The sequence below is a fragment of the Lactuca saligna genome, chromosome 3 (genome assembly GCF_052625555.1).
Source record: "Lactuca saligna cultivar CGN05327 chromosome 3, ASM5262555v1, whole genome shotgun sequence".
Classification (NCBI taxonomy): domain Eukaryota; kingdom Viridiplantae; phylum Streptophyta; class Magnoliopsida; order Asterales; family Asteraceae; genus Lactuca; species Lactuca saligna.
This window is the reverse complement of record NC_136419.1, coordinates 192,126,594-192,139,854: the sequence shown is the minus strand read 5'-3', so window position 1 is coordinate 192,139,854 and position 13,261 is coordinate 192,126,594. Positions and strand designations below refer to the sequence as shown.

The following is a 13,261-nucleotide window of genomic DNA, read 5'->3' as shown; positions in this document are numbered from 1 at the left end:
TATTCATGTATGAATAATACACATTTATATTGATATGGTAAATTGATATGTTGATATTTGTTTTTAAATTACTATAAAATAAGTTATATTGATATTGTAAATTATTCATAAATGAATACAAATATGTGAAATTTGTTATAATAATAAATAAGTATATTCATATCTGAACTTTTTTATGTTAATATATGAACTTTGTTATACTAACATATTAATTTGAACTTATTCATAAATGAATATATCATATTCGTATTCATTTATGAATAAATAAAAATAAAGTTTGAAAATATTTGATTATAAAAAATGACATAAATAAGCAAACTTGTTTCTACTAATAAGTTAGTTATATTCATATATGAAATTTGTTATATTCATATACGAACTTTGTTATGCTGACATATTACTCTTAATTTAATCATATATGAATATATCATATTCATATTCATTTATGAATAAACATAAATAAACTTTAAAAATATTTAAATATAAAAAACTGACAGAAATAAGCGAAGTTGTTTCTATTACATAATCATTCAACATGATAATAAAAGTTGTTCATAAGCATTTCACAAAATATTAAAACGATGTTCAGCAACATTTAACAAACCATTTAAAACTTGTTTCGCAGAATCATCTTACATGTACTTCAAATCCATTCATCTTCAACACAAACTATTCTATAGCATCACACTTCAACATTCTTTCATCTTCACAAGAAATCATCAATATTCTTTTAAACTTTTTTGAATTGTTTGCATAGCCTTGTATGCATGATCAGTATGCACTTTGAATTCAACTTTTTGATATTTTTCAGCAAGATCCAACACCTTAGCCTTCAACATGTTAATTTCACAAGTTAGCATTATGTGTGCATATCTTTGCCTGAGCTTCTCTAAAGTAGTTTGCTGAACTGCACTTTCTTTATGAAGACCTGGTTTTCACTTTGAGAGTGGTTGTCCCATATAGGTCTCCATATGTCTCATTGCAAAGAACCCACAATCAACTTTGTTTTTAACTGTTCTCCATGACATTTCAAGTTGTTGGGTTTTGATACTTTCTTTTGAGATTGCATTTGCTCTTGGATGGTTTATTTCTGTAAAGTATCTCACAAATAAATTTTATGATAATTAAATAAAATAAAAGTTAGATATGTAATAAATTAGTTATTTTATGATGTTGTGAATTGGGTACATATCAAAGGTTTCAATATTACACTGTATTTTCCTTCATAATCCCCCTCAACTGCACTTTTGTCTAGAATTTCAATTGACGGTTTCTTTAAGTTAAAGACAATCACAAAAATGTGAGCACTTCTAACAATTGGAAAGAATACCTGTTTTTATATATATAATGGTAAGTATTTTGTTGATAAAAAATATATATAAAAAAACAACTTTAATTAACATACCATGTCAATATCTTTTATGTTCAATATTTTTTTGTACCCATTGGTACTCTCATGAAAGTTCTCCTTGAACTTTTCATACTTTCTTTCATTAGACAATGTTGAAGTTATAAGCAATCTGGAACCAATATAATCATATGTGAATTTCAGTTGAATATATATAATTATGTTAAAGAATACATCATATTTGTATAATCATGTATGAATTTCAGTTGTAAAAAAATATAATATTCATAAATGAATACATCATATTTGTGTATTCATTTATGAATAAGGAAGGAATTAAGTTTAGAACATAAACTTACACAAACTCCAACTTTCAAGAAGAGTCTGTATGGTGAATTTCCAAAATCCCTTTTCAGTTCTTGGTGGTTAAGTAAATCAGACCAAGTGTCTAAAACTTCTCCAAAAATCTCTGTGTTTGCATATAGACTTTCCATAATTGCTCTTTTTTTCATCTGACCATATTTTGTCTGGACAACCACATCTCTGCAAATATATATAATCAAAATATCATAGATTATTATCTATATAATAATCATATATGAATGTATATAAAATAAAGTTACTTACGATGTATTGCCTTGTAAGTTGAACAACCATTCACAGACAATACTCTCCTGATGTGTCAGTTTGGGTTTTGTGTCTGTTATTCTGCATTTGAAAGCATCAGCAAGCTTCTTCTCTCTTGGTTTATCCAGATCATGCTTTGATGGTCCTGCTTCAGTAGGAATTGATACAGAGATTGGATTTGGATTAAGAACATTTTTCTTTGCTAATCTGATAACAACCTTCTGATGGCCGTCTTTAATTTGTTTCTTTGTAAGTGGTTTTTTTGGTGAAGATTCATTAGATTTTTTACTTGAAGTTTGATCTGAATCTTGACTGAGACCTAGACTAAAGATTGGATGAGTATCTGCGTGCCAGAAGATTTATCATATAAATAGTTGTAAGTTAATTATAATATTTGAGTTTATATTTTGAAATGTTTATCCAAATTGTTACATCCTTTATTTCCATTTGTCTTGTCAGCTTTTTCTCCTTTCTTGTTTTTATTTTCTAACTTTTTCTTTCCTGAATGATAAAGAACTGTGATTAAGTAATTCATATGTGAATAAGTAATGTATTCATTTATGAATAAGTAATGCATATCATTATTTGTGAATAAGAAATATTAATTTTTTTTATATTGCGTTATTTATTTGTGAATAATAAAACTTATTATATTAATTTATTAGTGATTCAACTATTTACTTTTATCTTCTGCATTTCCTTTCTCAGTTTCTGTATGTTTTTCTTCACCTCCATCTTTCGTCTTCTTAGCTTCTGTTCCTCCTTTATTTCTATCTCCAGAGTTTTTTTTGCCTGAAACATATACATCATATATGAATATTTTTTATTTTTTATTCATTTATATAGTGTATTATTCACTTATGAATAAACAATGTTATTAAAAAAATCAATATAAATATTGTAATATATTTGAAGTCATTCATTTACATGTATCATCTCCCTTTGTTTTTTCAACTTTTGTTCCTTGTTCATGTACACCTTCTGATTTTTCCTTTTCTGCAAGAGTATCAGTTTTACTTGTACTCATTGGTGACCCTGATCAAAATTTAACAAACAAAATTGTTATTGTGTATTAATATTTTTATATATTTTTTTAAAATAAAAGTAAGGCAAAATTTACCTACATCAATATTATCGAAAATAGTTTTCATTTCAGGGTGATTCCAGATTTCATTTTCTTGACTATTTAAACTTGAAATTTCAATTCCAAGGACATTGTCCAGAATGTTGTCAACAACTTTATCCAACAAATTGTCATTTTCAGTTTGTTGAATAGTCTCCTCATGATTATTTATTTCCTTATCATGATCATCTTTTTCCTCTTCATCATTCTTATTTTCATTCCTCTCTCCATCTTTCTCTTTTACTCCAATTTCACCTTCTTTTTTATTCTTATCTGCATCATTCTTTATTGCTTCATTATCTGCTTCATTTGTAACAAGTAAATAATCTACTTTGGTTGACTTGCATCATTATCATTGTCTTCTTCTCCATTTCCCTCTTTATCTTCATTTTCTTTTTGATCATTTGTTTTTTGACCCGTTATTGGTGTCAAATTGATTCCTTCAACTCCAGTTTCATTACTTGGGAAATTAAAAAGTGTTGTGCTTTTAGTTTTTTCTTCAACAATCATATTTGTGATTTTTTCCTTTAAAATTCTAAAGCTTTCCTTTTCAGGGAACTCTTTCATCGCATCATTAAGCTTTGAATTTAGTTTTTCCTTCAATCTCTCAAAACTATTAATCATTTTTGATATTTTTGATTCATATGCCTATGTAACAAAAAGAAGTATATGATTAGAATTTAATATAATAATTTAATGTAATCATATATTATTAACATGTTCAAACTAATTACCTCAATAGAATGATCTTCATCTTTATCATAATCATTGTCTTTGAGATCTGTATCTCCTTCATCTTGTTCGTCAAAAAATTCTTCATTTATTTCTCCAAGTCCAAATCTACCTTTTTCTTGTTCAAATGCCTCTCGATATCTAATCTTCTCTGAACTCCAATAACAAATTGTTGGACGTTTACGTGTTACTGTCAAAGCTTCTGATTGGATGTTATCAGCATAGAACAACTGCACATGAATGATAACTAATTGATATTCATATATGAACAAGTAATATTATTTTTTACTTATTCATATATGAATAAGTAATGACTTATTCATATATGAATAAGTTGTGTAAAGCATTACTTGTGAACAAATATATTTTTCTTATTCATATATGAATAGTTGCTATTAGTTTATGAATAATCAATATTATTAAAAATTGAGTATAAACATTAAAATAACTTACCACCAAGAAAGATGAAGGTCCAACAAAGAAGTTGGTATCTGAGTATGGTATGTATGAGTTTTTTGTTCTGACAAGACAGTCCAAAACATAGTTGCACCAGTCTATGTTGCTGATATCGGTTCTTCTTGAAATATAACTCAAGGGAAACAGGTTACATCTTCCTATTGATGTTGACTCGCAAAACAGGTTGACAAAAAGAACTAAGAAGTTCAATTTGAAATTAAAATCAGCTTGTGTGGTAGAAACAATAACATTTTTGATTGCACTCAGTCGAATGATTGAATCTTTTTTAAATTGTTGCTTCCATTCATCATAACTTGTATCATCCTTAGGTCATTGATCCAGTTCTGTAAGTTTGGTTCCACCAATTGGTATGCCCAACATGTCATCAACAGACTCTGTTGTGACTTTCAGTTCCTTTCCTTCAATATCTATCACCATTCTCTCAGAATCAAATTTTTGAAGAACATAAAATCCTAACTTCAGTGGTATATCTGTGATTTTCATTTTTAACAAAGCTCCAAAACCCATAGATCTTACAGATTCTTTTTATTCTTTGCTCATCCTAAGGATTATAGATAGTAATGCCTCTGGTGAACATTTGTTTTCATTGAGTAAAATTCTTTTACCATTGGTTTTTTTTTGTCTTTTTTGATTGGTGACTCCTTTTTTTTTCCTTTTTCGATGGATGACTACTTTCAAAATCAGAATCTGAATCTTGTAGTTGTTGGTTTTCAGGAGTTTTCCTTTTTGATGGACTTTTTCTGCTTTGATGCTTTATTTTCTTTGGTACTTTTGTTTCTTTTCTATCTGGGAAACAAAAACATATAATATTTGAATAAGTTACTGATATATGAATATGATATATGCTCGTTGATTTATTAATATTTATTTATTACAAAAATATAAATAATATATACAATTTTATTCATATATGAATATATTAGATATGATAGGAAATTTGTACCTTTCACATTTTTCCGCTTTTGCATTGATCTTGTTTCTCTGATTGTTAGTGAATCTTTATCAGAAATGTTAGTGTTCTTACATTCATTTAATAGTAAGTAGAAGGTAAATGAGTTTGATATTCAGGAACGATTATTTGAATAAAACATATGTATTCATATATTTTTATTCACATATGAATATGTTTTGTTATATTCATATGTGAATAGAACATATATAAGTCATTCTTGTTGTATTCACATTTGAATAATGTATGTATGACAACAAGCTATCTTCTATTCATATGTGAATATAACATACATATTCAGGAATGAATATTTGAATAAAACATATGTATTCATATATTTTTATTCACATATGAATATGTTTTATTATATTTATATGTGAATAGAACATATATAAGTCATTCTTGTTGTATTCACATTTGAATAATGTATGTATGGAAGCTAGCTATATTCTATTCATATGTGAATATAACATACATATTCACGTATGAATACTTGAATAAAACATATGTATTCATATATTTTTATTCACATATGAATATGTTTTGTTATATTCATATGTGAATAGACATATGTAAGTCATTCTTGTTGTATTCATATTTGAATAATGTATGTATGGCTGCAAGCTATCTTTTATTCATATGTGAATATAACATACATATTGAGGAATGAATATTTGAATAAAACATATGTATTCATATTTTTTTTATTCAAATATGAATATGTTTTGTTATATTCATATGTGAATAGAACATATATAATTCATTCTTGTTGTATTCACATTTGAATAATGTATGTATGGCAGCAAGCTATCTTCTATTCATATGTGAATATAACATACATATTCACGAATGCATATTTGAATAAAACATATGTATTCATATTTTTTTATTCACATATGAATTTGTTTTGTTATATTCATATGTGAATAGAACATATGTAATTCATTCTTGTTGTATTCACATTTGAATAATGTATGTATGGCAGCAACTATCTTTTATTCATATGTGAATATAACATACATATTCACGAATGAATATTTGAATAAAACATATGTATTCATATTTTTTTTATTCACATATGAATATGTTTTGTTATATTCATATATAAATAGAACATATGTAAGTCATTCTTGTTGTATTCACATTTGAATAATGTATGTATTCAAGCTATCTTCTATTCATATGTGAATATAACAGACATATTCACGAATGAATATTAGTTTTTTTGCTTGTGGTCAGAAGTAAACAAAACATATTTTATTTACCTTTTTGATTTGTTCTTGGTTTTCGTTTATATGTATTCTTCACCGTTGGTGTTGTTTCTGTAAGGGTAAGTAGTTAAAATTAGGAAAACATAAGCGAAATGTTAAGTAACATTTGTATTTTGACATAATAGTTTTGAATAAAGATAAAAAAAATGAAGAGTTGATGTAAAATCATTTATATATCAAATAATAATTGATGATTCTTACAAAAATTTCAAGTAAATAAAGTAATAATGAAGGAGGGTTATAAGAATAAACGAGTATCATAAATTTCAAGTAAAATTGAAGTAAACAACCTTTTTTGAAGAATGAACAGTGTGAAAACAATGTTTTTAGTTCTAAATCAACTAATAATTTTCGAAGATTACGAGAAATTTCAAGTAATTAATTGATAATTTTAGAAATTATTCAAAATCGTTAAAAACTCGAGAAAAAACGCCGATGGTTACCTTTCATTGTCAAGAGTGAGGAAATGTTCTCGTTCATGTTTTCATCGGAAGACATTTTTCTTCGTTTATGTTATTTGATGCTTCTGCAAATGGTTTTCTTCTTATCAATTCTTCTGCAAATGGTTTTCGTGTTATGGTGTATCGAAGAGGGAAACGATGTTTTTATGTCAAGATTTGACGTGATATCAAATTACTCAAGTGCCCTGACGGTTTAATATTTTTGGATTATTTACAAATTTACCACCGCTCATTAATGTATTTGGATTATTTATAAGTTTGCCACCGTGCGTTTTTTAAGCTTATTAAATGATTGGCTGAGAATGGTTCCCCCATTCTCAACCTTTTTTTTCTCAATTGAACCCTCTCTCTCTCTCTCTCTCTCTCTATATATATATATATATATATATATATATATATATATTAATTTCTAACCTTTTGATAATAAAATACTCGAGCAATGACATTTTTTATAACACATTGTTAGAAGTAAAGAGTTGGTTGCTTTATATTTATCAATTTTATATATATTTTTTCCTTTACTTAAAATTTTTATATTGATTGGGTCATAGGGATCACTACTCTAGATAAGGTTGTCAAAAGGGCAGTCATGTCGTGTTTTTATCTAACACGACATAACACAACAAAAATTTATGTAACGCAAACTCGACATGATGCGATGTCGTGTTTTTTTTCACAAATACAAAAACGTATCAATTAAAATATGACAACACGACACGAAACGACAAAGATAACAAAATCATTTGTGTTGATTTCGTGTTGATTTCATGTCGATTTGTAAACACGACACGACATCGTGTTTTTTAAACTCGACACGAACACAACATGGACATGAATTCGAATTTTGATTGCGTCCCAATTTCTTTTCATGTTATGTATTTTTGCCGTGTCGTGTCATAAATGAATACCCCTAAATTTAAATAACACGACGGTGACTTTCTAAGACTACCAATGTCACCCTCTTCCGTCCGTTGTAAACCAAAAATTGGCACTATTTTCGGATTTGCACACACCGTTGGAACCACCTTCCCTCCGTCATCAAACTCCACCAACCACCACGATCTTCAAACCACCAGAGTTACCTACGTCACCCTCCTTCGTTCGTCGGGAAATATAAAATCGTCATCATTTTCGTTGGACCGCCTTTCCATCAAACCCCACTAATCATCATTGTCTTTCGACCACTAGAGCTGCCCACGTCACCCTCCTCCCTCCTCTTGAAAACCAAAACCCCCTTATCGCTCCCTTCGATTTTACCATAGGCCCTACCACCACAACCATAGTTGTTGTCGCCTTTTTGTTTGTTTTGATTTTCAGATGATGTTTATGGTGATAACGTTGTATGTTCTCTTGAGTTTGTCGTAAACCCTAGCTGTCGCCACCATCTTTGTTGTAGCTTTTGATTTTCAAAGGGCAGTGGGTGCGTTTTGATGGTGGAGGTTGTGACGACAGGTGGTAGGGGTTGCTTCTTGTTGCGGCAACATGGTAGATTGTGATGGTGGTGGTGACTTGCTTTATGCAAAGGGACCTAGTGTAGAAAGTAAAAAATAATTAAATGACATATTTGAACAAATCTTTCCAAATATAGGTAATATGTTATAGAAAATAAAAAATAACTGAATAACAGATTTGAACAAATCTTTCCAAATATAACTTTAATGACGAAATCATCATGGGGACAAAACCATCAAAAAGTTGACAAATTTAAGCACTTTTATATCAAAGCCACTTTCTAATGCCCTGATAAAAACAGAATTGGTTTTTTTAAAGTCAAAAAACCTTAAATAGATTTTCAGAAAATATAGAGATTTTAATACACTAAGAAAAATATATAATGATTTTTTTTATAAAATTAGATAAAAATATGTTAGGTGATTTGCCTAATGAAAAAGTTTTGATACAATTACACAACCTAAAGGTTTAAATCATTTTGGTTGCTTCAACTACTTTCTTTTCTTTCCAACTAAACCCCTTGCCACAAGATAACCAAAAACTAAAAGTTAATCCATTTTGCAGTGAAACCAAAGGACAAAACCCCACAAACCGGTCACCAGCCTCACCATTCCAATCAACCAAAATAATTGTTCACATGCTTAAATGTGTTGTACTGTACAACAACTGAAAACATCAATGATGCAGGCATAGGCATGGCATGTTACACAATTCATGTCTAAAATCAATGCACACTTTTTATGATTATTTCTTGGGAGCAACTTAACAACATTTAATTCAAATAGTGGTAATAGTTTCTCCACCAATTTAAAATCATTGGTCAAAAGTAAAGTTACTTATAGAACACAACTTAAGTCTTATAAGGGTCCCAACCATAATTTTCAATTTTTAACCATGTGGGACATGTTATTACAACAAGTCTGCGTATGGATAGCGTGACCAAGTGGATAATTACAGTTGATAAATTGTTGTATGCAAAAATAAGACTAACATTAAATGAACATTTTATTTTTATATTTAAAAAAGAAAATTTTATAATATTCATCAATTTAGAAATGAGAGAATTAGGAGCAAAAATGAACGGGTAAATATGTCAAAGGTTAGTGTCTAATTGCATTAAGGCTATGGCATGACATAAGATAACTTGTTTTTCTAGTTTTTTTTAGAGCAAATAAAAAATAGCATATTAACTAGCTATTTAAAAATTATATTAACGTTTCAACGATCTTATTGAATTTTTCTTTTTAGTTTTAACTTATTTGGCAAATAAAATAAATAGCGTATTAACTAGCTTTTTAAAAATATATTAGCATTTCAATGACATTATTCATTTTTTTTAAATGGAGTAATCTAACCACTTTTAAATATTTATTTGAACAAAATAACCAAAAAAATAATAATTGCAAACATAAACGACTTGGTACGGAATAGGTATTCCGGACAAAAAAAACATGTTTCTTGACTGATTCCGGATTTCGGATTAAAACTTCGGAATTTCAAGAAAGTCTGAAACCAAAGAAAAATTTCCAGAATTTCGAAAAAAAAATAGTTTTTTACTTAAATTTAACAAAAAATTAAAAAAATATAAGAAACATGAACTATTAAGGATATTAGTGCATACAGTCATACATTTTATTGAAAAATGATGATATTCAATAATTCTGAAATTTAAAGATCAAACACGAATGAAGTAATAAGTATTCTTAGAAAAAAAAAATTGAAAATTAGATTGGAATGTAAATAATAGTCCGTAATTAGCATTTGAAAGAAAAATGATTACTTTTCAAAAATTAAAAAAAAAAATAGTTATTTTTTTTAAAAGGTTGATTTATATAGGTTAGATTTCCCAATTTTCCTTTATTTAATTCTCAATTATATTCATACTATCGTTTCAACCAACATATTGTTGAGTTATTTTTCCTTAATGATACCTTTTATTCTACATACTTTTGATGACATTTTTTAATTTCAACTAGCTACTTTTACAAAATGGATCATTTTTTTAATGACTAACAATTAGCTTTTCGCCTATTAGCTTGTTTTTCATCTTGTCGTCAAACATAGCCTAAGAAATGTTTTTTGCTCAACTTATATTGGCATTTTGTTGGGATTAAGTAAAAAAGAAACAACAATGTATAGTTGTTTTAAATAAATTATTAACCTATTAACCCAAAAAAAAAAAAAAAAAAAAAAAAAAAAACTCTACATTTTCTTAGCTAATCCAACAGGATAAGTAAACATAAGGCTACCGATCAAACTGAAAAACAAAACAAAAACAAAGCTTTAAAACAGAAAAATAAAAGAACACCAAAATACATTGTAGATTTGAAGAAGCTCGATTGTTTTTCAAGTTGAATTTTGTACTTTCAAAACTTGGAACAAAGTACATAACACAACTCATCCATACAATGATTATAAATAAATCTCTAAAACCCCCAAACAAAAAAAAATAATCACATATTCACATATCATCATCTAATAAAAAAAAAAAAAAAAAAAAAACTCACCATCATGAACATTGAGATTGCCATTCCATACATTCATTGAAGTCAAAACTGCTTGCACAATCCAACAACGCATTCTGTTGATGTTCATATCGACATATATAATTCAACCCCACAAGAAGCTCACAAATGGCTCTTTCAGTTTTCGTTCTATCAGCAAAATACAAAGTTTGAAGAAGAAGCACATTTGTTCTTGAAACGATTTGTTGTTGTTCAAAATTTCTCTCATTCTGCCACCTAATCATGTTATGCGCCAAAGGCGAAAGCCAAACAAGAATCTGATCAAGTCGATCTTTCCAATCATGAGCAAGAGGAGCATCATAGATTGCTAAATCTTTGATATACGATTTCAGACTAATCTTTAACCCCAATCGTATGCTTGTTGGGAGCATTTGGTATAAATCATCTCTAGCTTCTTCACCCACTAGATGAGGGTATTGTAGTAATTTCTCAATCACGATTATGATGTTGGCGTAATGTAATGCTAATGCAGATCCTCCAATGGTGGTTGGAGGAGCTTGTACTGTTAGTCTGGTTTTTGTTGCGCTGCTTTTTGGGGTCGATTTAAAGCTGGTTTTTGGGATTCTTGGGATTCGGCTATGAAAAGAAGAATGATTTGTGATCTCTCTTGAAATCCGACTGCTTTGATCATCATGTTTTTGGAAAGAATCGTCATCGAAATCATCGAATTTTGAAATCGAACTGTTTATGTTTAAACATTCCATGAACAATCTTCCAGGTCCTAACCCACAAGCGAAATTGAAATCTTCGGCTTTAAACAGAGAGATTTCCCCCTTTTTTGAGATGATCTGAGGCCTGGGACTAATTACCCTTTTCTCAAATCCTGAATTACTAAAACTGCCACCAGATTTTGTACTACGGGAATCGATCTGGGATGAATTTTGAGGTAGACTTCTACAGGAGTGTAGATTTGAAGAAGAAATGGGGAGAGAAGGATTGGAGAACATGTCTCTTCGTGAAATTGTATCGATGAAAACTAAAGAAATTCGGGCATAGAGGGTACATACTGTTCTTGCTAGCATCTCGACGATTTTATCGTAAGTTTGATTCCAAAGAGAAACATTCTGCAGGTGTTTTACATCTTGCTTCTGCCAAATCACTTTCTGTTGTAAAACTTTTCGGCTTTCTTCATGCTGATTCTGCTGGAATTTGCTCGTTGCAGCTTCTAATTCGTTCAAAACTTCTATTTCGGTGTAGAGGCTAGCTGTAGAGTTCACGAATCGCTCCATTTTTCGCACCATTGCGTCCATGTCTTTGACTAGGAACCCTAATCCTCCCACATCAATGGCTCCATTGATTATATCTTCGTAAACATGCTGAAACCCTTGGAGCTGCGGGACTGTACACTTCTTGCCCAGCCTGGAAACGACGCCGGCGATGAAACACAAATCGTCTAGCTTTTCTGAAAGCGCGAGGTCTAGAAGGTAGGTTTCGTCGGAGGAAACTAGGGTTTTGACGCCGTCAGATTTGAGAATCTCGTTTTTTAATTTAGAGATCTCGGAATTCGTTAGGGATTTATGGAGGTGAACGATTTTCGACATCACATTCGCCACCTCAAACGATAGGATTCCGATTGTTTCCGGAGTTTTGTTGCGGGTGTCTTGCTTGTTCTTGGCTGATGGTTTTGAAGACGATTCCAAGAGAAGAGCGTGTTTGAGATTCGAACTCATTTGATTCCCCATCCTCAGTAACCAAGGTTCAGCCACCATTGCTGAATGTTTGAGGTCTCCAAGCTCCAAATCCCCCAAAACCAGCAAAAAATCTTCGCAGATCTGATCAGGGTTTCCGTAATCGCATCACATTAATTACACAGATACGTAAAAATGGGAAAGAATTGGATGTTCTTGAAGATTAAGTGATTCAAAAACATGGGTTGGAATGAGATTTGGGTGTGGAAGATGGAGGGAAATATGAAGATCGATTGATGGAGTTGAGAGCATATTTGAAGAGGGGAAATGGCAGTTTGAATGAAGCCAATCTCAACTCAACTGCACCACTGTCTTTCTGTACCTTGTCTTATGTGGACTCATATCAGATTTCGTAAACTAATTAATTCATTTTTGGGTGCTTTTTTTTTTTTCTATCAAATCAATTTTGTAATAAAATTGAATTTTATTAATTTATGTATATATAAATTGATGAAATTTTTATCAACAATTTTTTTTTTTTTAAAATTAGAAATAAAAATTTAAAACATATTGATGGAAGGCAAACTGGTACAAAATTTATAAACTCATATAATTTCTGTCGAATAATTGTTTTATAAGGGATATTAACAACTTGTATCTAGAATCCA

General features: G+C 29.5%; 1 protein-coding gene across 1 annotated transcript; it reads right to left on the bottom strand.

The window, feature by feature from the left end:
* Positions 1–7,777: 7,777 nt before the first annotated feature.
* Positions 7,778–12,966, bottom strand: LOC145037680 (plant/protein (DUF668)). The gene is made up of 2 exons (XM_078986377.1): positions 10,948–12,966; positions 7,778–8,516 (listed from the first exon to the last, which is right to left on the bottom strand). Exon 1 carries the CDS (start codon positions 12,672–12,674, stop codon positions 10,950–10,952), a length of 1,725 nt encoding a protein of 574 aa, XP_078842503.1. The 5' UTR covers positions 12,675–12,966; the 3' UTR covers positions 7,778–8,516; positions 10,948–10,949.
* Between the last annotated feature and the right edge of the window lie 295 nt (positions 12,967–13,261).

Coding starts and splice junctions, on each gene's coding strand:
- LOC145037680 (XM_078986377.1), bottom strand. CDS start 12,674: ATGGTGGCTGAACCTTGGTTACTGAGGATGGGGAATCAAATGAGTTCG.